The sequence below is a fragment of the Gymnoscopelus microlampas genome (genome assembly GCF_963454915.1).
Source record: "Gymnoscopelus microlampas genome assembly, chromosome: 7".
NCBI lineage: Eukaryota > Metazoa > Chordata > Actinopteri > Myctophiformes > Myctophidae > Gymnoscopelus > Gymnoscopelus microlampas.
The window spans coordinates 20,360,793-20,388,768 of record NC_139944.1 but is presented as its reverse complement, the minus strand read 5'-3'; the positions used below and the strand labels follow the sequence as shown (position 1 = coordinate 20,388,768).

Here is a 27,976-nt window from a genome sequence, read left to right as displayed (position 1 = left end):
ACGCCACTTTCCCTGGTTAAAGAAAATCGTTTTTTTATCTCCCCGACAGGTGTGTGTGTGTGTGTGTGTGTGTGTGTGTGTGTGTGTGTGTGTGTGTGTGTGTGTGTGTGTGTGTGTGTGTGTGTGTGTGTGTGTGTGTGTGTGTGTGTGTGTGTGTGTGTGTGTGTGTGTGCAACATATTTCTTGTGCACACTGACAGCAGGCCAAGGACCTCTGCTATGGACCGGGACTAGCCAATTGCAGACATGCATGTTAGCCGGTTGCCAATTTCAATGCTCCTGTCCCTCCGGCTTATGGGATGAAGTGGAACTAGCCAGTGGCAGACATTCAAGTTTGCCAGTGCAACTAAAATATTGATTAACGCAAAGGTAGGCATTAATAAACGTGACAACATACCCCAAAACCAATATTATGACAATCTTAATTCAACTCAGTCTGACTCTGAGCTGTCTTAACTCACAGAGAACGATGGAGAGAAGTTGATACTGATACTGGATGAGAGAAGGGGCGTAATTTCAGGGGCGTAATTTCAGAATAAACTAGGGGTGGCAAAAGAAAAAAAGGCTAATGAATTATGGTTACTGACACGACAACACGTGTCTATAGCAACATTGGGTGATTACAATGGAAATACAGTCGTGGACAAAAGTATTGCCACCCTTGGATTTTTTTCAAAAAACACTACAATTCTTCCAGATTTGTTTTTGCATTAACATGCAGTATGTACGTATTTGGTTTGCAGAGGAACACAAAAAAAATGGCCTGGCCAATATTATTGACACCCTTTTAGAGTTGCAAAAAAATAATCAATTTCAAGGTTGATTCACGTTGAACTCACCTGTGGTGAATCAAAGGTGGAATCTAGTAATCACTCATCCAACCAGTTTAAATGGAGTAAAGCCCTCATTCTGCAATTTTGTGTCACTGCATGACCCACATCAAGCATGGACAAAATAAAGAAAAGCAGAGAATTGTCTGATAAGGTCAATGAAAAGATTGTAGCCAAGCGTGGGGTCCTCCTGGGTCTCCTACCTTAGAGTCCCCTTCCATTGAGTTGGTGACGGATGGTGCGAGTTGAAAAAGTTGTACCTTGTGTTTTGAAGGTCAGCTTGAATCTGGTTTGCAGTTGTCCAAGGTCCTTCCTCCACCATTTCAACAATCCTTCGCTGCAATCTTTGGTCAATACTTCTCTTGCGGCCCCTTCCAGGGAGGTTGGCTACGGTACCATGGGCCTTAAACATCTTGATAACATTGCGCACAGTGGACACAGGGAGATCAAGGTCTCTGGAGATGGACTTGTAGCCTTGACATTGTCCATGCTTGGCTACAATCTTCTCACTGACAGGTGAGTTCAAGGTGAATCAACCCTGAACTTGATTATTCGATTATTGTTTTGCAACTCTAAAAGGGTGTCAATAATATTGTCCATATTCCAGATTACTAGATTCCAGTCACCTTTGATTCCCCACAGTTGAGTTCAAGGTGAATGAACCGCTTGAAATTCTATTATTCTTTTGCAACTCTAAAAGGGTGTCAATAATATTGTCCAGGCCATGTTTTACATTTCTGCATGGAATGAGCTAGGATTCAGTATTTATTCCCGTTTTTTGTTGTGTTCCTCTGCAAACCAAATACGTACATATGTTGATGCCAAAAAAATAAAAAATGTTGTGTTATTTGGATGTGAAAATGCAACGGTGCCAATACTTTTGTCCACAACTGTAGTAAGTGTATAGCTGGTACATTTCACATTTCATGTGGAATGCGCATACAGCTCTGAACAACATAGGTTACCCTGCGTAGAATATAGGCCTACGTGTTTTTTAATTGCTCTGCTTGCCGAAAACTGTGGCACTACTAATTACTATATTTTAGAGGTCAGGTGCACTGCTAATCAACGGCCATTATATAGCGCTGATCTAAAATCGGATTCATCTGCAATAACGGTGGAGAAAACATGCATAAAATAATTCAATTTGAAGTCAAATCGGAACGTTAGGGGGTGGAACTCGCCATCCCCTGGGATACCAAATGGCGCCACTGGTTGGGCAGTAAAGTTGCTAGAAGTAGTGGTGTTAACAGTTTAACTAGAAAGGTGTGCTTAGTTGAGCACAAATCTCTGCCAGGAGGCGTGCACTAATAATAATAGCAATGTGCTAACTGCAGTTAAATTTCTACCTACGGCCATGAAAGCATAGGACGGCATGTACTTACCAGTTGTAATTGTCTCTACTGCCTTCCTTCTGCTTTCTCTCATACACATGTAGTGAGCGGTACCTTGCTCCATCTTTCTCTCTGACTTAATCGTACACCTTATACTTCGTATGTCAGCGGCATGCAAAAATAGCAGATATACAAGCATACAGTGTGTCGCACGTGATGCATTGTGAGCTTGTACATCTGCTATGTTCACTATTCTTTTGCATAATATAATGATACGCCCAAAATAGGGACGACAGGTTGAAAGAGGTTAAGACATCTTGGACTGAATTGAATGTGCGCGGACATGAGACTCTGAAAAGAGTCAGGTGACCGTGCCATAACATTTTTTCCCCCATGCATTTTAGAAAGGAATGTTTGAATTACAGCACACACACATCAGAGAACAGATCAAAGTTATTCTGACTTCTGTTCAGTTGTTAATTCATAAAACATTATGTTAAATAGAACATTACGTAACTTTTACATCTGATCTCTTCACATTTCTTATCTCTCAGTCACGGGCGATTTATATTACATCTGTAAATTACATCTATGATGAGCCTAAACATCTCTGACAAGCCTTGACTAAAGCCTCAGAGTTTCCATAATGAGGGCATTGTTATGGATAACATGATGTTAATAGCAGGCATGGAAAACTGCAGTAATTGGCATGCGGGAAACTTGTACCATAATGAACAGATAGCTACATTGTGTGTGTGTGTGTGTGTGTGTGTGTGTGTGTGTGTGTGAGTGTGAGTGAGAGAGAGCACTTTCAGTTACATGTGCGCATCATTATAATATATATTATACATGATGTATTATATTATGTTTACATCTATGTAATACAGTATACAGCACATGTGTGCGTGCACATGCACACATAACTGTTTCTACGTGTGCATGAAACAGTGTGGGCAAACGTGTGGGCCGTGACAGCTGAGGGCTTCTAAAGCCTAGCCGAGATGCTAATTACCACTGCTACTGTCGCCCCACTGATTACAGCCTCTTGTAAGAGGGCGGCTGCTGCAGCTCTGACAGAGTGAACCACACACACACACACACACACACACACACACACACACACACACACACACACACACACACTGTGCTGTGTGGGAGTGAACTCTCCACTTTTTCTGAAACACCTTCCATTGCTGCTCCCTGATGTGGGAGGCAAGCGGTCAACAGCTCTCCTCTCAAGAACTCGGCGGTGTTCTTCTGAAACATTAGTCATTGTGAGGCCGCATGCTGACCTAAGAGCTGAATCAGGTTCTCATAGAGTGGTACAGTACTGTAAAGGATAAGTCAATGACTTTAGAGCGCTGCGCCAGTATTGTAGCACAAACTGCTAGCAGAAGTCATGATTAGGACGGCTTAACTGGGTCATTTGTCATTTGCTGGACTTCTTTTTTTTGGGGGGGGGGGGGGTAGTGTAACAGTGAAACCCGCCACTACAATGGGTGATTTATCACCCATACCAGAGGGATGTAATTCTGTTTGATATATTTCCCTCCATGGATAGGAAAATGACTTTAGTATTGTATTTCACACTCATATATCCCATCCGTATCAAATCTTATCACAGCAGCATGAGTAATGACCAGAGGGAGTGTGCAACTTCTGCATTAATTTGTGCGTTTTTCTACCCCCTTGCATTATCTGGTCCAGGCCTCACTCATTACCAGGGACCTCAGCACTAAAACAACATTGATTGACAGCAGAAATGTCCTTTCCCACATCCCCAGATAGCAGATGCTGTGATTCTGTGGCTTAACAGAGATCAAATATTCTCTCCACGCGGCGCCCCAGGCATTTGCTGTGGATACATACATGTTGCCCTTCATTTACCTGTCTGTGTGTCAGATATACCAGCACACTAGGGCTATACATTTAAACTATAAGGTAGCTGACACCCATTTAAACCATAAGGTAGCAGACAGCCTGGAGGCAAAACGTGGCCAGCATGGCCAACCAGCCCTTACCAGCGATGGACAGTTATGAAGTAGAGAAACATTTTTTAGTATCTGTATTTTTACTATAATTCTAGTAACCTCTGTAGTGGTGGCGAGTACGTGAGTGAAGATACCCGGTTCTCCTCACTGGCTGGACCAATTGCTCTGATTTTGCACACAGCCATTGACCATTACCATCTGAACGCAACTGTGAAGCCCGTTTTTCAATTTAATCAAATCTCAGCTTCTTATTAGCGTTTTTGTGTCAAACACTGTCACCATGGTTACGGGGCTGCCCAGCTATGGGACGAACTGCCTCCCGGGTTGCCAGATCATGTGCGCATATCCCCCCACGGATGCGCTGCGCCGACCGGGTATGGTCTAGTTTATAATAATTTGAACAAGATTTTCAGGCCTTTGCGCGGCCTTCAAACCTAGTCCTATGTTGTGCTGATTAGAGCAATGGTTACCAGTACAGTATGGCCATTTGAAGTGTTAAACACTGCTATAACACTGCTGTCGAGCAGTGATGCACTTGCAGCACCCAGGTCCACTGTCATACCTGTGTGACCTTGTGTTCGGGAGGTAGGGGCACTTCCGGGGTGCACCATTGAACTCCACACCCCTCAGACAGTGTGTGGGTGAAGCTTCAAGGCAATCCGACAAACCGGAAGTAGGAAGGAAGTGTTCATTTTTCTTTAAATTGGAAGTCTGTGGGACCACCCACCAAGTTTGGCGCCTGTAGCATGCTGGTTTAAAGCCCGGGATTCGAACCCGGGTCTCCCATGTGGACAGCCAACATCTTAACCACTAAGCCAAAGGGAATTCCCTATAACTCAGGGGAGATATTAGACTGTCAGGCCATCAGGCTGAGGTTGTGAGCCACTCTGCTGTCTGGGAACTGGAGTTATTGTTAGCTGACATCCTGGAGGCAAAACATGGCCTGTGTGTGGAGGACCACTCCTCCTCACCCTGACAGACATTGCTACGAATCCGTCACCCCGGCGAGGCCAGAGCCCCTCACACTTGTTCGCAAGGTGCACTGCTGGGTTCACTGAAGGACAGCTGGCTCCAGACATGTGTTTCTGCCTTCCCAGAGGTGCAGGGCAAGAGGCTGCCGTCCTGTCACGTCATATCTGGTGGTAGTTAGGAGGATGAGAAGGGACTTCACAGCACAGCAGGGGGCCATGGCTTCCGTCTTCCACCCCGACTTTACCCGTGCACTTAAAACGTGTAAGTAATTGTGACAGTAATGGGGCCCCTAGTTAGAAAGTGCTGCTTGTAATAATGAGTTATGTTAAAGCAATAAGCCACAAGAGGCCCTGGTTTTAGAGTGGATTTCAAAACAGCTAAAGGGCGTTATGATGAGGTAGCGGAGCGGAGTGCCCTCAACCGTTTAGCTGTTCTAAAATGATGCTAAACCACAGCCTCACGTGGCTTATTGCTTTTATAAAACTTACCAAATATGGCAACATGAAAGTCATAGAGATATCCTAATTAAAACAGTTTTTAATAACAATTTCCCTACAAGAATAATTACTACATGAAAATAGTCCCCAAGGAAGTCACTATGCAAATGCAGGGAAGGTACCGAACGGTACACATAATCTACCTGGCTTTAAAGTGCAGGACGAACAGGAGCAGTCCTTTTACCTTGCCATAAAAACAAAATTGCGAAGGATAATGCATCCATGGAACAGTACAGTGACGTAAACAAGTCATTGGCAAATGGCACAATACTGATACATGATACAGGTCCATATCAAAATGGGGGTTGAAATTTTACGTTGAGAATTGTCTATTTAATCAATAAAAATATATTGGCATGTGGTTTAATCACTTTAACCCTATACTCTGTTCACCGGTGTCCACCTTGGTCCCCTCCTTTTTTCCCTCTACACCAAATCTCTTCGCCAAAAAAAGCTGATCTACAGGCTCACAACGCATCCCAACGGTTTGTGAGCTTGTAGTCCACCTATTTTCGCAGGATGATTGACTATTATGACTTGCAGAATAGGGTTCATGTGGTTAAATAAGTGGGGTTTGTGATGTACAGTCGCTGGCAGATGGCAGGTGTAAGCATTGCTGTACTGCGCTTGTTACACAGGACAGGTGATGATTTCATTGTCGGCTGGTGTAGCTGACAGTGTTCTGTGAGGAATATTCCCTTGTACACTCACCATGCAAAGCTATCTGGCTTACAGGCCCTGTCATCGCGGTACGTCTCAGTTCTATTATTCAAACCGGGACGGAGCGTCTCACCTGGGTCAGAACTTCAAAGTGCAGTGTGCATCACTCTACTCTCACCCCAAATACAAAACCTCAACTCTTTGTGTGGGTTTGTTGCTCCTACGTCTGGCTCCAAGGCCTGTGTTGTATTATTCAGCCTGCTTACAGTACCTTTGGTGGTTTTCTCCCCCAGAGGTGGAGGCTACAGTATGCTGCCCCGGGGCAGTGGAACCCCCGTTGCTGTTTGTGAAGGCAGAGTGTGAGTTTTTCTCCTGCATTCTGTACTTCCATGACAACTGCAGGTGCAGTATGGGTGTCAGTGTCAGAGGGCATGCAACTGCTACAACACTTGAACAACCCAGAATTCCCTCTCTCTCTCTCTCTCTCTCTCTCTCTCTCTCTCTCTCTCTCTCTCTCTCTCTCTCTCTCTCTCTCTCTCTCTGTGTGTTCTGTTTAGCTTACACAGAGAGACTGGCTGTGTTTTAGGTGTCCGAATGAGAATGTTCTATTCTCAGTTTTCTTCATCTACCAGCAGAAAAACAGAACACACACATTCGGCTCATCGTTCCCTGTTGTGGATCAGTTCTGTCTACCCCTGTATAAAGTCGTGACCATGTTTTAAAAGAGTCCCTCTTCTCTACAGCCTAGTTTTACCACCCACTCGACTCAAGACTAAGACGGAATGAATGTGCTTCACTATTTCTGAAGGCTCTCGCCCTTGGTCTCCAGATGTTTGACACAGGGCAACGCAACTCAGACGAGGTGCAATGTCACTCACGGAACGTCAGTCAGAGCCTCACTAAATAAGGCATTAGTCAATGAGGAAGTATGCAGGGAGGGACGTTGAGTGAAACAAGTGCTTCCCGGGTCCTGTGACTGTCAGTGAGTAAGGGAATGGCTTGTTGTTGTCATTGCGCTGTGTCTAGCGTGAAGGATACCTGTTGTATTGCCCACATTCTGGAGGATCAAACATACAGTATGCATAATTCATAGGATATGGCCTACTAAATGATGGCAAAGATAGAGCAAAGTAAAAGGTACTGTGTAAAGCTCCTTTTAGGGAGGTTTTGGGGGTGAGAAAAATATTTGTCTTTTTATGGAACAAAGAAGATTTTTCTGTTGGTTTAAACCTCACCATGGGACATGTGGACAGGGACTTTAGGGACTTGCAGATCGGCTATTTTTGAAATATTTCGAAAAAATTTAAAACTAAATTGTTATTATCTTCACTATACAATTTGATTATTGCTATTAATTGGTCAAAAATATAGTGATGTTTGCTTTTATCCAGATCACCCTGCCCTACTGCTCTGGGTTTGTTCTCTGTGCCAGTCCAGCTGTCCAAGGTGGAAGGGTGCTCTGCGTTGGACTGGTGGGGTTGGGAGGCAGCTGGGATGGGTGTGTGACACTCTGCTATGACTGGTATGTGTGACGAGAGCACTAATCAGGGGTGCGGGGCCAAGGGGACAGAGGTCAGCCATGCTTCTCACATTTTCCAAATGTCCCCGCGCACTGTGAGAATATTAAAGAGGCTGACACCGCTGGCACCATCGCCATCATCATCATCATCATCATCATCATCATCATCATCATCATCATCATCATCATCATCACAACGTTTTCTACAGGTGGGAGCGTGGCAGGAGCCACCTTGCCTACTATTCCTCTGCAACAGTTATTCGAACAAATCAATTGCGAAATATAAAGTCATCGATTAATAATGGATCCCTATGGCGGCTAACGGTCCAGGCAACTAGGCTCTAAAGTAGCCTGACAGTGCATCGCGGATTCGAGTCCCGATCCCAACGATCTTTACTGCATGCCTCTCCCCATCTCTCTCTCCCTCCCTTTCCTGTCCATCTGCACTGTGAACTATCAATTAAAGTAAAATGAATTTATTTAAATATATACACTGCCATTTTCAAAAATAGCCTATCTACAAGCTCACAACGCCTTGCATCATGACAATTCGTTGATAAATACAATTGTTTTAAATAAAAAGCACGCTTATCAAGTATTCAATGAATAAAAACAGTAATCGATAGAATAATGTAAAAAAGAATCGATAATTGCAGCCCTACTTCTTTCTTCCAGACAGATTGTCTGTGCTTTAATCTTCACTTTAAATCCCACATCATCTCGCTTCTTGCCCCCGCGGGTCACTGTGATGAGCTAGCAGCCCAGCTGTGACCCACAGTGTCACCATGATAGAAGAGCGTGTGTGTGTGTGTGTGTGTGTGTGTGTGTGTGTGTGTGTGTGTGTGTGTGTGTGTGTGTGTGTGTGTGTGTGTGTGTGTGTGTGTGTGTGTGTGTGTGTGTGTGTGTGTGTGTGTGTGTGTGTGTGTGTGCCAAATGTCCCAACAAGTGTAGTAGAATTTGAGAAATGGACATTGGGATGACCGTTTTGTGGTCCTCACAATTTCGGTGTCGTGCACCGAAAATGACAGATCTACAAGCTCACAACACGTTTCAGCGCGGCGCCTTGAGAGCTTGTAGATCGACAATTTGCGACTATAGGGCTAGATGTCCTCACAAGTATAGTAATACGTGTGTGTGTGTGTGTGTGTGTGTGTGTGTGTGTGTGTGTGTGTGTGTGTGTGTGTGTGTGTGTGTGTGTGTGTGTGTGTGTGTGTGTGTGTGTGTGTGTGTGTGTGTGTGTGTGTGTGTGTGTGTGTGAGTGTGTGTGTGTGTGCGCGCACTGCTAGTAGGAAGTAACTCCCCACATTTTTCCCACATATGTTTTATATTTGGAAATGTACTTTTTTTACTTTAATTTCACAATGAAGATCGAAACAGGCTGAAATCTTGCCCAAAACATGGAGATGATACATCATAGTACTAACGTTGCAGTACTGACGTCCTAGACCGGCCACACGAAGTCCACGGTCCACATGGTCATGCCATTGTTAGACCTGTCTCGTTTTTGATTTTTTAACTCTCTTATTGTGTCCACCCAGTTTCATCAACAACAGCTGGGAGATTGTCCTCAGTCTCTAGCTGAGTCAAGCCTATAGACACTGACTCATAGGCCTAATCTAAAAACACTTACAGAATACAGTACTGAATGTACGTATGCAGCTGCTGCTGTGTCACTCCCTTTTGTCTAAACTAGCGGTTCGGGCTGCTACAGCTAATTTCCTCATATCTACCCTGTTCCTTCTGTATGATATGGAATATGCTGTACTAAAAATTGCCTCTTTCTTTATGTTCAAGTTCTGGCCTTCAAAGGGGGACACAATCAAAATAAGATTCAAGCGATGGTGACCTTTCTCTCTGGTCTCCTTTTGTTCAGGTCACACATTATTACACTACCTCGCGGCTTTGTCTCTGCTCGGAGTATAAGGAGTGAATTTCTGCTTTGCCACTGTCACAGAGCCAGACACAGGGGCGGACTGGCCATTTGGCGTACCGGGCCCGGTGGGCCGCTGGGCCACCCCAAAAAATATATATATATATTTTTGCTCCCGCTTTAGGATTATTACGGTCACTTCCGGGTCGCGCAGCCCAACTATTAGTTACGTTAATGTTTGGGCTGGGATGCTTTCCAGCAGTGGCCTCAGTGCGGCTGCAGAGTTCATGTGCAACCTAAGTGCTGGGCTGAAACAGTGAAACCCCCCCCCGTTGAGAAAACGGCCCGGGGGGTGGTGGGCCGGTTCGGACCAAAATGCCAGGGCTGAATTTTGGTCCCAGTCCGGCCCTGGCTAGACTGTTCACACTGGCAGCCCAAATCAGATTTTGGAATAGTTTTTATTCTTTATTAGGATCGCCATTAGCTGCTACAAAGTGGTCACTAGGCTTCCTGGGGTCCACACAAAATGTCAACAATAAAAACGTTATCAAGTCTGAACGGCAAAAAAAGTAAAACTGACTGAGGAAAATGATTTTTGCAAAAAAAAAGATTTAAACTTTTTTTTTAAACATCCTAGATGGTTTGAAATTCGATTCAATCTGATTTCTAAAGATGTGTCTGGCTGGACAGTACACCGAAGCCTGATTATATTATTATTATTATACTTTGGTTGCCGAAAATAGCCAATCTACAAGCTCACAATGTGCGTTGTGAGTTTGTACTGTAGATCGGATGTTCTCATCAAGCGACACTGTCAGATCACCGTAAGTTAAGCATTACTCGCCTATTACACTTATTTGCCTGTAGTCTGTACATAACCAGATAACCAGGTCAGTCACTGACTAGTACAACTAAAACTCATGATCATTCTGTTCAAAAAGGGCCGTGTTGGATTAACCAGTGTACAATCTACAATAGCAGTACTGTAGATAATCCCACACATCACAGGGCTATCAAGAAACACTCATTATCTTGCCCATAATGGATTCCGTTTTCCCACTGATCCTGCTACAGTGATAAAGGTTCGGAACGCTCAATGGATTGTTCCTTACAGAAGCCAACATCAAGGATTATCTGACTTGCATTACTCGGGCTGCTTATTGGGTAAGCTCGAACCACCCTCAGATTGGCAGCTCAGCGCCCTGACAGTGTTGTTCATTAGCCAGCCTAGATCATTTTATCATTCCAGTATGGCACAAAGCCTGTTACTGGACAGGTTTCAAGCAGGGTTGATATTTTGTCATCTCTGCTCACCTTTCCACATCACTACAGAGTTGTTATCGTGAAGATCTTGGTGCTTAATAATAGACAGAGGTGGTTTCCTCATCTCCAGCGTACTTCAGCTGTGTTTTGGTCCCTGCATCGCGACAATGAGCGCTTTGTTTAATCACAGGGCTGAGTGGGTCCATATCAGTAATGTTGTGAACAGGTGTTCAACTGGCCCAGGGCGCAGTTGTGAGTTACTGACGGAAAGGGCACTCGCTCTGAGCCTGTCTTATTCAAACCTGACTCAATGGCAGACCAAAACATTATACAATATGAATATGTAGTCTACACTTTCATCACCAGTCATTTGACCATACCTCCCTTCTCTTGGTATAGCTGCATTAATATGTAAGTTTACATTCTGTATTGATATTGAGTGAGTTTTGGACGGTGTATCAAGCCTAATTCCTACTTCGTCATAAAGTAAAATAAGTGATTAGTTGAAAACCTGTTGTTTCGGATGAGCTACGATTTAGCTCTTTGTAGCACTTGCCGAAAATAACAGATTTTCAAGCTATAAGCTTGAAAGCTCACAACTCTCTGCACGACGGAGTAGACATTATGCATTATTTCCACATTCTGTCAAAATCCACAGCCTGCTGAGGCGAGCAGCACCGAGGTCCCGTTATAATGGTCGACCCTGGACTCTTGTCATCTTCAAGTGTTTTTTTTTCCTCCTAGACGTAATGGATATGTCCCTGAAGATGTCCTTTTTTCAGTGCATAATCCTCAGGTCAGGCTGCAGTGGGCCTGTGGACAGCAACTCTTAGCAGCCGCATACCAACAACACCCGCGGGCTGTGGATCAAACATAGCAGCCTTGGAGCAGTCTTTCAGGGCTAATACTCTGTAAGTGCAGCAGCTATTGATTCACTGTGTCACCTGCGATTATACACACAGATTAATAGACAGCGAGTTTTCAGCTCCCGGCGAGCCATAATATCAAAGGAATGGCGTTAGGTGGCAGTGCCTGGGCTGCTTGTTTGAGTTGCATAATAGAGAAGTGGCAGCCCGGCCAAAGATGTATAGCATACTATATTATAACTATATTATAGTTTGGCTTCCAATCTGTCCCTGAGGAGAGCTCATGCCTTTCATATTTCTTATGTGGTGAGTAGTGCGCTGAATACAAAGCAGAGGTCTCTGCTGCTATTTGTTGTTGTTTATTGTTTCATAGAACTCGAATGTTTTTTTGTTTTTTTTGTTTGCACTGCAACCTTCGTTAGAAAGCAGATTATCTTTTTTCGTTTGTTGCTGGATTCCACTCAGCCCTATATCTGTGAATGTCTGTAATCATCTGTGCATAATAACTTGTGAATCTGTATGAAAAAAGCACAACAATCGTTTGCAAACTGTGACTGACGGCAACACAAATCGGAATGGAGTTCTTCACCTCCACCTCTTTCCTGATTTAAAAAAAAACAGAGACAAAAACTGGAGGATTATCCTGCTTATACCATGGCCGTTCGGCGAAGGATTAGAAATAAGTAATTCAAATTTCACTTGCATATTTCAGTTCTGTGGCTTGGTGGTGGCAACCACACACAGTGTTAGACACTCACAATAACATGTAGACAATGTACAAAACTCACACTGGGAACCAGCCAATTCGAGGTATGCCTTGCCTATGGGTTTTCCTTTGATCAGTGCCATCTCCCTGAAGCTGTACTGTACCTATCAACGAACCACTGCATAGGTGTCTGGTGGAAATCCATCTGCATTCTGTTGGCAGGGAATCGGATGATGGAGCTCCACAAGCCAATGGCTGATAAAGCACTGCAGGGACTGTGGGAATGAAAGGGATGAACGAGATCTCTTAAAACATTGAAACACCTGGCAGTCGATCCAACGCCATAACCAAGAGAGATGGAAGAGTAAAGCCGGGGATTTATACTGCCGGTGTCGCACATTGAAAATAGCCAATCTACAAGCTCACAGTGCGTTGAAGCTAGACATGTTGTGAGCTTGTAGATCAGCTATTCTTGGTGTGCAACAACATGCGCAACACAGTATTTGAAGGCCTTAACACTGTGTGTGTGTGTGTGTGTGTGTGTGTGTGTGTGTGTGTGTGTGTGTGTGTGTGTGTGTGTGTGTGTGTGTGTGTGTGTGTGTGTGTGTGTGTGTGTGTGTGTGTGTGTGTGTGTGTGTGTGTGTGTGTGTGTGTGTGTGTGTGTGTGTGTGTGTGTTTGCTGGCTTGCCGACTCTGTCTCACCATGGCAAGCAAAGGTTAGAAGCACAAATGCGCAGACTCCCTTCACGGTGTTAATTTAAGCGAGGAATTGCTGTGAAATTCCACGCAGTGTTTCGAGTTGCTCTCACACTATGCCTTCTCTATTTAGATGCATGATGATGAGAGGAAATGATAGACATTTCAACACAATGCTTGTCATCCAGAGGGGAAACAGTTACTGCATGTAGTTTTTCCACAGCAAAATGGGTCAATTCTTAAGGGGTTTCATATTTTAGGATTATTACAGAGGAATTTCTCCCCATTAAGCGTCTGAGCTCTATTTTGCCCCTACATTAGTTACAGATTTTGGATAGCGCTTCAGCACTTTTTCGATTTCATTGAGGGAGAAATAAAATCACAATAAAATAAGCAATTAACATGAACACAATATTTTCCCAACAGTTTCTCATTATCACCACCAGCTGAAATGAACCCAAGAAAGTTCCAGTGCTGTCGTTAGTTCTCTAATGAAACAAAATCGCTCAGACTATTTAGTGCATGCCTACACTGTAGATGAGCTGTGCATAAGAGAGAACTATATGTATCCACACGTTTTGCTGAGGTGTCCATTTCACAGCATGATTCAGCAGCCAGGTACCTACAGTATATTATTCATAGACTGCTGATTAACCATGCATATATTAATCCAAACACTCAATCTTAGACTATACAGTATACATTCAAATATACTTTGGTGATAGACTGCACAGATTTATTGATAGACAATGTTTTGTTCATATATTTAGTGCCAGAATCCAATCTAATCTAATTTGTCTCTTTTTTTTTTACTCTTACCTGGGCAACTCCTGCATTTCAACCTGGCTGCCGCTGGGATCAGGACTCGAACCCGCGACACGCTGTCAGGCTACACTGAGCCTAGGTGCCCGGACCGCTATGCCAGCAGTCTGGGCCTAATTTAATAAAGGTTTATCTTAATTTTACTTAACTTATCTTATCTTGTAAGCAATGCAATGCTTAACCTTTTTAACCCTGGCATCCCTAATTTAGGCATGTCATTATAGGCAAAAAAATGTACAATGTAAAAAGAAAAAAGAACAAGCTAAAATAGCACATCTACAGTACAAGCTTACAGTATTTTCTTTTGCTATTCGCTGTGTGACTATATAGGAAGTTGTTAAGTGTTATGGGTGTGTCTGTCAGTCAGAAAGTTGCCATGGACCTGCATTACAGTAAGGTCAGTGCCCTCAAACAGGAGGCTATTCCAGGGCATTGTAATCCCATGCCAACGTGTGATTGTATTCTCTCTCTCTGCCGTGTCATGATGGATAACAGTGAATGTGTCAGCTCCAGTGAATGCCAGTGTAATTAAAGGTTGGCAGAGGGTTGGCAGAGATGAGCCGTCTGCAAAACACTGATAGTTGCCTCCTCATTCTGCATGAATAGAGTCCACTTTGATGCCCCCTTGGCTGAGAATGTGTCTCCTCTTTCTGTGATGGACTTTTAAAGTGGGGCTCCTCTGTCATTCACTCTAGGCATACTGGCTGGGAAGACATTCATTCAGGACAGGAAGTGTATTATTAAAAGAAGTCAAAAGAGATTTTTCAATCAAGTCAAATAGTTGAATATCTTAAGGGGTTATATAATGAAAGGCTTTTCATTTAACCATTTATTGTAGCCAGTTAATGAAGTGCAGAAATCTCCCTGAATGGTTGACCACATGAATCCTAGCGTCCCTATTCTGAGTTCGAACATTTGGTGAAAACGGCTGATCTACAAGCTCACAACATGTCACAATGAGCTATTACATCGGCTTTTTCAGTGAAGAGATTTATTGTAGAGCGGGAAAAAAGAAGCAGACCTTGTATAGGCCCCTGTGGGACTCAGTGAAGTATATTTGATTTATTGGTTAAGCAGCCTGATTTATATTTCATTGGACGACAGAACTGCTCACTGGAAAAAAAATCAACTCTTTTTTCCCCCCCCTTTTCACTCAATTTAGTCGTGTTATGGCAATTCCCGATGTTCGATAAGTAACATTGCCATACAACAATTGAATGAACCAGGCTTTACTGGCGTCGATGGCCTGAAGGAGCTGACTCTTCCGGAGTCACACTTCCCAATCCCATCCTCCCTCAGAGGTGTTCCCGTTGTTATGCGGAAACGTATTAATATCTCATGGGTGTTTACCCTTGTGATGTTGTTTATCCTCTGCCTCGCTGGTGAGGAAGTCCCTTATTAGTTTCAAAAAGATCTATCATAAAGGTTTAATGAGAAATGCGGTGTGAGGCGAATGCGCGAGTGAACAAGCCTGATGGATATCCGCTGTTAATGCAGATTCATACTTCGTCGCACGGCGGTGTCGCGTGGCGAAAATAGGCGATTTAGAAGCGACGCGCCGCATCGCAAGCTCGTAGATTGGCTATTTTCGGCATGCAACACCGTCGTATGACGGAGTATGTGATCACAAAGGACTGTTTCATATGTAGGCTGTACCAGGGGCGTGACAGCGAGGCGAGGGACACGGATAAAGGGGAGAGAGTGAGAGGGAAGATGAAGAGATAACCATTTCACTCGCCACATCTAAAGTAAATTGTTTTTATTGTGGCTGACAGCGCAGTCAATAGCCTGTTGCCTGTGTTCTCGTGGTGTCCTCAACCCCAGACGGCGGTCAGCGGTGGCCCCCGCCAGGGCTCCGGATCATTATTTCCATAACCTCTGACCTCTATCCAGCAGAGATTTGACCCGGCAGAAATTAGGTGGTTGATAAAGTGTCCATTCCTCAGGAGGATGTATTCCATTCCCTCCTACAGCCAGCCACCGCTTCATATATATCCTACTGAACTGGCAGACTGCTGGTCTCCCCAATGAAATACAACTGAACCTTGCTAATTCAAAGCTTAAGGCCCTAAGGGTTTGAATTGGGGGGGGGGGGTGAAGGGTAGAGAAAGAGATGGAAAGAGAGAGAGAGAGAGAGAGAGAGAGAGAGAGAGAGAGAGAGAGAGAGAGAGAGATGGGGGGATAGAGAACGAGAGAGGAAGAGGGAAAGAGGGGAATAGAGATAGAAAGAGCAGAAGAGAGGGATGGAGAAAGAGAGGGAGAGGGAGACAAATAGGAGAGAGTGACAGAGAGAGGGGGAGAGAAATAGAGAGAGGAAATGGAGTAAAGGTTTAGGGAGTTGAGGTAAAATGTTCAGACTGCTGAAATGCAGTGAAAGCTTACCTACGTACACACACACACACACACACACACACACACACACACACACACACACACACACACACACACACACACACACACACACAGCCTGTAAAATCCATCAACATACCTTAGGCGTTATGCTTATTTTGTACACACTGTGAGGTTTGAAACAAAAGCTCAATTAATTTCCCAAGGAACAGAATTGTTCTCATGGTCTTTTATTGATGTTTTAATTCCCATGTTTATTCACACGCTCATAAATATCCAGCTTCTTCAGTTTTAGTGCTGCCGCAATAGACATGCGAATTAGTTTCACTGCCAGTAGCAGCTCTCTCTCTCTCTCTCTCTCTCTCTCTCTCTCTCTCTCTCTCTCTCTCTCTCTCTCTCTCTCTCTCTCTCTCTCTCTCTCTCTATTCCCTCTTTCTCCACCCTCTCTTGATTTTGCCCCCTCCCCCTTTGTTTTCTCTCAAACATAATGTACACACACACACACACAGACACACAGACAGACACACACACACACACACACACACACACACACACACACACACACACACACACACACACACACACACACACACACACACACACACACACACACACACACACACACACACACACACACTGGTGTACGCTAGTCCTTCAGTGTACTGTAAGTGGCCGCAGGTGCACAGGTCCCTATAAATGTCAAGGACTCTGCACAGTGCACACTGTATACTTCAAAGAACAGGGTATAACAACTCTTTTAAAGGCATTTAGTTCCAACACCTTATTTCATGGAGTATTCTACATACTGAAGAATTGCTGAGAATGCTTTTTATCTGTTCTAAACCCAGCTGTGAATGACAAATGCCCTTACTGTGCAATAGGAGAAGCCATTTTTCACTGTTTATTAGAATGTTTTAGGCTGTTTAGCAGTGTAGCGAATTCCCTTTTAATGAAAAAATATTTGTTTTAAATGAAGAGACACACAAACTTGTGTCAGCTGCTTAATGTTATTTGTAGGACAGGCAAAGTTTACAATTTACATGCGTAGGAAACAGAACGTGGCTCAAGAGAGGTTTTTGAGGCTTTTAGAGAGATTAAGATGATTAAGTTGATTCCTTTACTATAAATCAGTGAGGTGGCTAATCGCCACAATATCTCTCTCTCACTCACACACACACACACACACACACACACACACACACACACACACACACACACACACACACATTGACTCTCTCTTTCATTAATGGATGTGTGCTACTGTAAGTTGGGCATGAGGTGCCCACCATGTTCGTGGGTTTCCTGCTGCCCAATTTCCATATTAAAGCCGGAGGAAAGGTCAGCTGAACACAACACCTAAACAGCTATCGACTGGAGAGGAGGAAGGATGTGAGGGGAGGGGGGCGGTAAGGTCAGCCAACAAGAGGAAATCGCTGTTGTCGGGCAGAAACCTCTTATTTCCATATTCTAACTTCTTGTGTTTTTTCGTAAATGAATACCTTGATCATACTACAGCGTCACACAAAAGCATCAAAAGTAGCAGATCTGCAAGCTCGAAACGTGGCACTAAGCGATGCGTTTTGAGCTTGTAGATCTAACTTTTGCTATTTTTTCATTTGAATCCTGAAAAGTAACAGTTTTGGACATATGAGGTTTCCACCCGACAGAGACGAATTGAAACTGTCAAAACCTGCAGATTAGGGGAGTAGTGTGAGAACGTACGTAGTGCAGATGGTTCTTGTGCAATAAGGCCAACAGCTGCTTATTGCGTTATACACAAATTGCCTGATGGGTATATAATGAAACAAATCAAAACTTAGATTTTATTCAACCTGCAAACTGAAACTTCTTTTAGTGGATAAAACGTTATTTTAACAAGATCCCTAGTGTCCAAATTCTGGGCATATCATAATGGGCAAACAAAAAAATAGCCATCAAAACGTATGTGCATGTGTGTGTGCATGCATGTGTGTGAAGATCTACAGACTACTAGAGTCACTAAGATTTCAGATCAATACTGTGGGACCATTTTCAGAAGAACATTATTTTGAGAAATTTGAGTTTCTTGAATTTGTGGATCACTCCATGAAATGACTACTGCACAGCAGGGATTCCGTATAGCCTCCATTCATCATTAGTTTCTTTTATAACCTTTAATTTTGAACACGTTTGATTAAAACCTCAACGAAAGACTGTGGCTGATGAAAGTGTGTGTGTGTGTGTGTGTGTGTGGGGGGGGGGGGGGGGATCGTAATGAATGCTAGCCGCTGCCTTCCTCTGTTCTCTTCTCATACAGAAAGGTTTGAAAGGTGTGAAATGGGTTGTTTGAGAGGTTAATCACATGAACCCTATAGCCCTGTGTGTTCCCTATGCATGTTATAATAGGCCAGCATTAGACGAAAATAGGCAATCTACAAGCTCACAGTCACAACACATCGCAAGCTTATAGAATGGCTATTTTTGGCAGAGGGGATTCATAGAGGAAAAAAAGGAGAGGGCCGGGTACAGCCCTCAAGGGGGACAACAACAAGTGTATACGGTCTTAGGGGTTAACTATGCTGAATGTCATTCATAACTGCTTCTAGGAAAATGGCTACATTCTTGTAAAATGTTTGCACAGATAATATATACACATAAGAATCTGGTTATCAACAACATAGTCTGATGAGAACACACAAGAAAGCACAATAGATTTGACGTTGATTTAGTGTAGTTGTTTGTGAAATACTATATTTTAGCCCTCAAACTGAATGAATACGTTTGCACGGTGTCACCATAGACTGTAAAACATATGGACAAAGGGCACCGTCACGTGACCCATTGGTTTCTACAGACCCGTTTAGTAGAGTGGGAAGAAGGGGCTATCATGCACCCCTCAGAAATATACTTCCAATTAGTGTTTCTAGATTGGAAACGTTTTTTACAAAATGATGAGCTATCACATTTATAATAGCTTTCTTCACTAATTTGTTCATAAAGGTGTCTTCTAACACCTCAATTACTTCCAACCGAACTCCTCTGGGAAACTTTGTGGGAGCCAATCAAAGTTGAGAATGACTTACAACCCAACGTTTTTGATGTTTATCACAAACATGGACATAGACTCTTAGATCACCTTTCAAAGTTAATGCCAAATTATACCCATTTTCATTTGACTTTCTAGGAAAAAATAAATATACCACTATATGGTTAAATATACCACTCAACAAAAAATAACAAGTGAAAATTATGGCCACCACAAGTTGATGGATAGGCCCTCTGAAAAGTAGGTATGACCAATTATCTGGCCAGGGAGTCATTGTTACTAAAAACGAATGGCATGCCATGGAATGGATTCAGCACCCCACAAACCCCTAGTTAGACGTCCCACAAGCTCATATTGGCCAATTCATATTTTTCCAGTTTTTCACACCAGGTCTTCTCAACTTTGATTGGCTCCCACAAAGAAGCGTCAGTGCTGGCCGCCCAGTTGAGCCATTGCCTGCTGCTGAAAGACTGACCGAAAAAGTTGTCATTCTCAACTTTGATTGGCTCCTAGGAGTTCGGTTGGAAGTAATTAAAAGGTGATAGAAGACACCTTTATGAACACATTGTTGAAGAAAGCTATTATTAGCAGATGGCAAAAAAGTTAGCATAATAATAATAATTGGTAAAAATGGGATTATATTGTAAAGGCTCATTTGCACAGTAGCATGCCACACACAGGCACATGTGTGTGGCACTTTAAGAATAGTTTCATTGTGATCCTTGACTCACAAAGGGTGCGTTCGGAAATTACGCACCGGAGCACACTCGCCTATTAGTTTGTATTGGCCAGTGCGCTCAGCGCTGTATTTTCGAACGCGCCCAAAACATAGTTCTAGACGGCTTATTTGTGCAATATAAGTGCAATTTGGCTGATTTATAGTGAAAATAGATATTTTCAGAGCATGTTTATTCCAATCAATCAATTGTGTTCCACCTTGGATCAATGGAACTTAGTATACTATAAGTTCTTATTTATTGGTATCACTTTATCTCCCCAATTAATTCCTTGTCACTGCTGTTGTATCCTACTGACTCACCTGCCAGTGAGGATCCCCCACCAGGAGGACGTAGAGCCTCCTTCCTACTCCTCCCGCCGAACACTCCCTGCTCCCTGGCACCGTCCCAGCCCGTAGGAGTACATGCCGTGACAAATATTACCCTCACCACGACACCACCCAGCTTCTCTCCCCCGAACACGGGCCAATTGTGTTCGTATAGTCCAGTGGTCCCTTTTCATATCAAGGTCCATTATTTATTCCGCATTTTGAGCCACAGACCCCCATTTGATGAGATTTAGCCTCTCAGACCCAAAACTTGTATTGATATGGTACCATAGGAGAGATAACAATTATTCTACATTCTCTAATTGTGTAGACTTCTTGTAAATGAAGTACTGCAGATGTTTAACAACAATTTAACTGTTGAGAGAGTAAAATAAAACCAAATGGACCCGGTTTTATTTTACACTCTCAAGATTTAAAGATCTATAAGGGTCCATTTGGTTACCAACTCGCCATCATTTAGCTGGGGACCACCTGGAACCCCTTCAAGGACCACTGGGGGTCCCCAGACCACGGGTTGAGAACCACTGGTATAGACGCTCGACAAAGCTGGATGTACCGCGGTGGATTCGAACTCCCAGCCTCAGTGGTGGTGGGCAGGCACTTAACCACTGCGCCACCCAAACCTCATGGTGTCACTTTTTGATCATCATTAAAATCGCAGTGTTTTGCCAATTGTTTTGGGGGGCCCACTTGCGATACCCCTCGCGGCCCACCAGCGGGGCCCCGGCCCACAGATTGAGAACCAGTAGTTTTAGGCGAGTAAGGAGAGAGAGAGAGTAGATGAGCCTTGGCTTTCAAAGCTCATCACACCCAGCAGAGCTCCATCAGTGCCATTAGCTGAGGGGATGTTTGGCAGAGCGGCTCCACAGGGTGCACATCTGTGGAATCACACAGATGGACGGACTCCATTTCAGGAGCATACTGTAGATGTACAAACGATAGCAAGGGGAACATGATGTGGGGGAAAAGATGAGAGGGGAAGGGATCCGAACAGTGATCAAATAAAAGCTGAGGTGGGATGCGGGTAATTACCGACTAGTGAACCGCACTGAACTATTTGGTGGAAATTATGTTCGCAAATTGCGTTGAGCGTGTCCTTGGGGTGGGGGGTGTCGGCAGTGACAACTGCCACCATGACTCATCTGATTGACTCACATTACAGCTCAGCATGCATGCATATATCAGCACGCATGCGCGCGTGTGCACACACACACACACGGTGTGCGTGCTCACTTGCACACCATTTTCTCCTTTACTGTATTCTCTTCCCACTTCAATAACAGCACAAAGAGGATGCCTCCACAAGCAGGACTAATGACGCACGCACACACGCACGCACGCACGCACGCACGCACGCACGCACGCACGCACGCACGCACGCACGCACGCACGCACGCACGCACGCACGCACGCACGCACGCACGCACACACACACACACACACACACACACACACACACACACACACACACACACACACACACACACACACACACACACACACACACACACACACACACACACACACACACACACACACACAGCAACCCAGCTATTAACTCCTCTGTATAAACCTTACATTGTCACCGCCCTCGCTTTATGGGTGTGAATAAAGAGTTTTCACCTTGAGCCTCCCAGCACTGTGTGCTAGTCTAATTAAAGTTTGTTTTTCCTCGCAGACCCATCTGTGCATCACAGACAGAAGACGATGGTGACAGACATGTGCTACCACCCCACGGAGATATCCAGCCTGATGGACTTCGGCACCCCTGACTCCTCGCTTGGCAAAGGTAAGGCGTTGCCTTGGAAATGTTCGCTGTCGGGCGGACAAACCTTGTATGTCCAAAACCGTTACTTACTTTAAATGGGAAAAACAAACCTGTGTTGCCATGTAGTTGAGCTCTTGTTGATACTTTTCATTAGTTCGATATTTAACAAATGAATCCCGCTGACGAAGGCCATAGGCCATAGGAAGGCCTTATCTTTTTAAAGATACTGTTTCTGCCAGGACCGTGCACCCGATAAACGTGAACTAATCAACTGACGAGTGCTTGCATTCTCTTTTTCACGATATTTATCAAACCCACATAAAAAACACGCTTAACCACTTTCAAAATGTTTCTAAAATAGCGAAAACAGCGTCTATTTTCGCTATACTGTACTTTTGCGTGACCTTCGTGATACCCTTGTGATACCCTCGTGGTACCTTTGCGTGATACTTCATTTGTTCCAGTACAACGAAGTAGGGCATTAATTTACCCCAAACCATAGAAAAACATGAAATATGGAGATACAAGGTTTCCGCCCGACGGCGACGATAACATAACAGGCGTTGCCTTGACGACGCCAGGAAGTGTGCGTTGGTGATTGATTGGTCTCGGCAGTTAAAAGACACGGGGTTGTCAGCTTGTGGCGGAGGTTAACACTGGAGCAAAGGCCTGCGCTGTGTAAGAGTGTGAGAACAATCTGATAATAGGAGTTGGGAACAAGGGTACAAAGGCCTGGCAGCTCTCTGCAGGCTTTGATGTGTACACCAAGGCTAAAGAACACTCTCTCAGCTGACACTGGCGTGCAGGGCAGGCCAGCGGTGGAAGAAGTATTCCGATTTTTTTTACTTAGTGTAAAGCAGTGGTGGACAGTGACTGAGTACATTTACTTGAGTATTTGTTTCTTCTTTTCTTTTCTGCTTTTCAAGCTGATGACTTTCACTCCGCTACATTTGAAATAGGAAATATTTTTACTCTACTGCATCTCTAGGAAGGGACTCTTGGGACCAAAACTTTAAAAAATATATTATGAATTAACCACTTGAGCCCTATTTTAATTAAAATGAAAATAGCCAATAGAAATAGCTTGTAGAGCGGCTATTTTCACTATTTTTGAACATTTCTACAAATTTCTGAGAGAGTTTCAGAAAATGTATGTGTATGTCGTAATTTGTACTTTTGAGTACTTGAATACTTATTTACTTTGTAAATGAAGAAGTGCTCAGATTGTGTACTTTACTGTAAGTAAAAGTAGCAATACCACAATGTCGAAATACTCTGTTAGAAGTAAAAGGCCTGTATTCAACATTTTACTTGAGTGAAAGTACGGAGGTGTTGCAAATCTAGTACGGGGGTCCCGGGCACAAAATATTTTTAGAGGCGTGGACTGGTTTAAACGTTAGGAAACAAGCCAAAATAAGCAACTACATTTTACAAATAATACCAAAAACCTGCAACCCGCAACTACCAGTAATTTACAAGCAACTTCACAGACAAACAAGCCCCAAGCCCCTTATAATAAACAGACATGGCAACACTATGTGTGACTCATGCAACAAACTTGACATCAAGTGTGTGATTGTTGTTGTTGTAGGGGGCTTGCCGTCGTCCCGCTTTCGAAAATTGCCTCAGACTGAATAGGAGCTTTATTGGGAGCCGTGGCTGCATTGCATTTTATAGCGCTGGGTGATTATTATGTTGTGAAATGGCCCATTATTTTTCTCCAATCACCGTTCTTACAATCTTTTCTGCAAAGGGGCCTGTGCAACTCAGAATAATTGTCTCTCTGAGTCTCCCTCCAGTGATGATTAGGTTCACAAAGCTAGTATTGATGTTCAGTACCGATGGCGTCGTCCTGGACCCGTATTGATCACCTGGATGTTGTTGCTTAATCTATAAGAGTCTTATGGGCCATCCTAATTAGCTGTCCAAGTCACTCCTATTATTCCCTACAGTGCTTTTACCGAGCTACAAAGTCCCCCCGCCAATGAGCTGCATTCCATCGCTGTCGGGTGGAAACCTTGTATGTCTGCAACCGTTCCTTTTTTATTATTATTTCTAAAAACATTTTAAAAATAGTGAAAATAGCCGGCCTTCAAGCTGACAACGCGTCGCCTGCGACACATTGCAAGCTTGCAGACCCGCTAGTTTCACTACTTTTGTGTGACACTCTGTGTGGTGAAGTAGGGCATTAATTTACGGAAGAAAGAAAAACATAAAAAGTTGAAATATGGAGATACAAGGTTTCTGCCCGACAGCGAACAATTTCTAATCTAGCTCCATCTCATCTCGGCCCTCTGGCAAGAGTGCACCATGTGCCTAATAGGTGACATTTCCATTCATCCCAAACAGAGACGACCGGGGACCTTAGTCAATTATTCTCCTCTCTCTCTTACTTCTCCCAATGTCCATCATCCCCTGTCTGCTTCCATCCGCTCAAGGTTGACTAATATATGAACGCCTCTCTATCAAACGGTCCCCAGCACTGATAACGGCAGTGTGACACGTTCAACCCCCTGTGCGTCTGAAAGAGCTACGGGAGAGTGACAGAAGAATATAGAGGGGAGGGTGAAAAAATGGTTTTGAGGACCCCCCCCACCCCCCCCTTTCTCCTGGCTTATTAAGTGTAAAGCAAATGAATGACATGGAGGTGCAGGGAGTTAAGTCGGCGAATAAGGACAGACAGGCGGGAGCGTGAAGAAATGTCAGACCGAAGAGCCAGTCAGGATTAAAGCGGCGAGGTGAATAAGAGTTGAGGCTGCTGTGAGTCAAGATGGTGTGACCTTGTGATTACAAAAGTGTGTGTGTGTGTGTGTGTGTGTGTGTGTGTGTGTGTGTGTGTGTGTGTGTGTGTGTGTGTGTGTGTGTGTGTGTGTGTGTGTGTGTGTGTGTGTGTGTGTGTGTGTGTGTGTGTATATATATATAGACACATATTTATTTGAAGTGTGTGATGGTAGGAAATAGGTCTTTAAATATAACCGATGTACTCAAGACAGTAGGAGAAAAAACGTGAAATATTATATGGGCCTTACAATTCCAAGCTCACAACAGGTCATCAGCTTCTAGTTAATTTACAAAATAACTCAGAAAACAGAGCCATGATATAATCTGTATAACATGTAACATATTGAGTGTATACCAGTAGGCCAGCAATAAAGAAACACTCAACAAAGCACGGTATTTGTGAGTGTGACAGCATTGCAGTCTTTTCTACCAACACCTGCTGTTAGCTCAGAGAAAATAAGAAAGTCAGTGATTGACACATCCCATTGCATCAGGTGACCCTTACAGGTCAATGTTTTACACTTTTCATCCCCGAACCAAAGTCTCTGATACAAGGTTATATCATCCCAGTCAGTCAGATCCACACAGCATGGCAGTTCAGCGGTTCCTTTGTCTGTTAGACTGCAGTATTACTTCTGTCAAAGAGCTGTTGTTTAGTCTTGAGGTTCCAGGCTGCCTCACATTCTGACAGCGAGGCAGCCTGGATCAGCCCCTAACTCTATTACCTGTGAGATTGTGTTCACGCTCATCCGAGGCACCATTTAACAGACCTATAGACAGTCCCCTGACAGGTCCTGTGAAGGACACAACAGGGTGACATGTTAATGGGTTTTGCTATAACCATACAGGTCAGAGCAGGACACTAACGCTACCCAGGGCTACCCAGGGCTCAACCACTCTCAACCTGGTGTCCCTATTTTGGGCATGTCATTATAGCCGAAAACGAACAAAAATAAGCAGAAATAGCGGGGTGATAGGAGAAGAGGAAGGCCAAAGAGGAGGTGTATGGATGCAGTGACAGATGACATGCAGGTGGCAGGAGTCATCGAGGAACACAAAATTCCAGCACACACATTTTTCATTGTGAGTTTGTCAAAGTTAGGTTATCGTTGCTTTTTAAATCCATTTCAAAGCGTGTGGATTGATTTGAAAAGTCTAGCCAGAAATGGTCCCCGGAGAACAGATTGATTTACAAACAAAATTCAAACATGAATGACCGTGCAGTGATGTTTAGCCAACATTGGCTCAATTATTCATTTTTAATGACAGATGAAAATGTAAACAAATGTGAAATAATTAAAAGAATTAAGCCATTAACAGCTGGGTACCTGGTGAGCTAGCTAGTGCACAGACCATATCGTTGCTGCCGGCAGAAACCTTGTATCTCCAAATGTTCTTTTTATGGGTTTTTTTGTCATTTGCCCTACCTTGTCATACAAGCAAAAGTAGTGAAACAAGACCAGGAGACCTGGTTCTGCCAGACCCAATAGCAGATCTACAAGCTCATAACACGATACATTGTAGATCGGCTGTATGTGGTTACTGTAGGTTTTGTATTAATAAAGTTAAATATTTCAAAAACTACAAATTGTTTCAAAATTAAAAATACAAACACCCATGTACACAGTAAGCTGGATTTTTTAGAGTTTGAATGGAGTTTCTAAGTGAGTGGTTGAAATCTGAAGCGTTCCTGAATGGCTGGGGAGGAAAAGAGGGACCACTGACCGACTAGGCTGCACCAGCGCTCCTGTTTTTGGGTATAGAGGGGCGGGTGTATCTGAGGCGCGGAGAGATTGCGCCTGATCCCATTGGTTCACCGATCTGTCCGTCAACCCCCGCCCCGCTAACACAACATTACGAGCAACGCCCACTGCACTCTGGTTGGTTGGGGAAATGAAACACTTCCCATACCGGGTACACCGACGTGTTCCTCCAGGCTTTTATTTTTTAGCAAAACTAAACAATAAAAGCCTGGAGATTGAGGCTACTGACCGACAGACAGACCGACCGACAGACAGACAAAGCCTCCTGTAGGCCGACCCCCTGGGTCTGGCAAAGAGCCAGTCTACAAGCAGTCTACAATGCGTCGCATCGCAACGCATTGTGAGCTTGTAGATCTGCTATTTTCACAAGGTTTGGTTAGCAAGGTTTCCACCCAACAGTGGCGATATGCTCCTTGTTAGCATGAGGACCCGAGTTTGAATGCAACTACCCTCTTGTGTCATACTGTACGTCTCTTCTCTCTCTACCCTTGGTTTCCTGTCTCTCTCGACACGGAGCGATCTGAAATAAAACTGCCAAAAATAAGTCTATTAAAAAACAGCCATTAACAGGAAAATGGTCTATGTATGATATATGGCCCAAGCTGTGAATAGACAATGATATCTATTGACCCTGTTATGGTCCTTTAACTACTTCTGGGTCCAACTCGGGTACAGAACATTACTAATGTGAAAGCTGAGAGGGGGGGTGGGGATGGAGGCTGGGGGGCAGTCTTACAGTTCTCGCAGTTGGTATGAAGCAATCACACCTAATATGAAAACGCCCTAAAAGTGTACTCTACTAAAAGTGTACTCTACTAAAAGTGTACACTCATAATACTGTACAGTGTTTTGGACACGCATTATCTCAGCCCCATACCACACCACTGTCATCTGTTTTTACTTGCTATGACTAATAATAAAACTTACATCCTTGCCATTCACTGTTTACATTCCTCTCTCCTCTGTAGAAACTGCCCTGTAGGGAAGGATAAAATTGTTGCTGTAAGGCAGAAACCTCATACCTCCATATTTTCATTTATGGGTTTTTTTGTAAAATAATGCCCTACTTCTACTTCATCATACTTACTACACTAGTGTCACACGAAAGTAGCAAAAGTAGAAGATCTACAAGCTCAAAAAGCATCACATCGCGACATGTTTTGAGCTTGTAGATCAGCTATTTTCGCTACATTTGCATC

General features: G+C 43.8%; 1 protein-coding gene across 2 annotated transcripts in view; it reads left to right on the top strand.

The window, feature by feature from the left end:
* Nucleotides 1-27,976, top strand: part of LOC311049583 (kazrin-like) — an 84,213-nt gene that overhangs the window by 28,436 nt on the left and 27,801 nt on the right. For both annotated transcript variants that reach the window (XM_084063241.1, XM_084063242.1), the window contains exon 2: nt 22,144-22,254. In XM_084063241.1, coding sequence (XP_083919367.1) covers nt 22,144-22,254 — 111 coding nt within the window. The remainder of the gene's footprint in view (nt 1-22,143; nt 22,255-27,976) is intronic.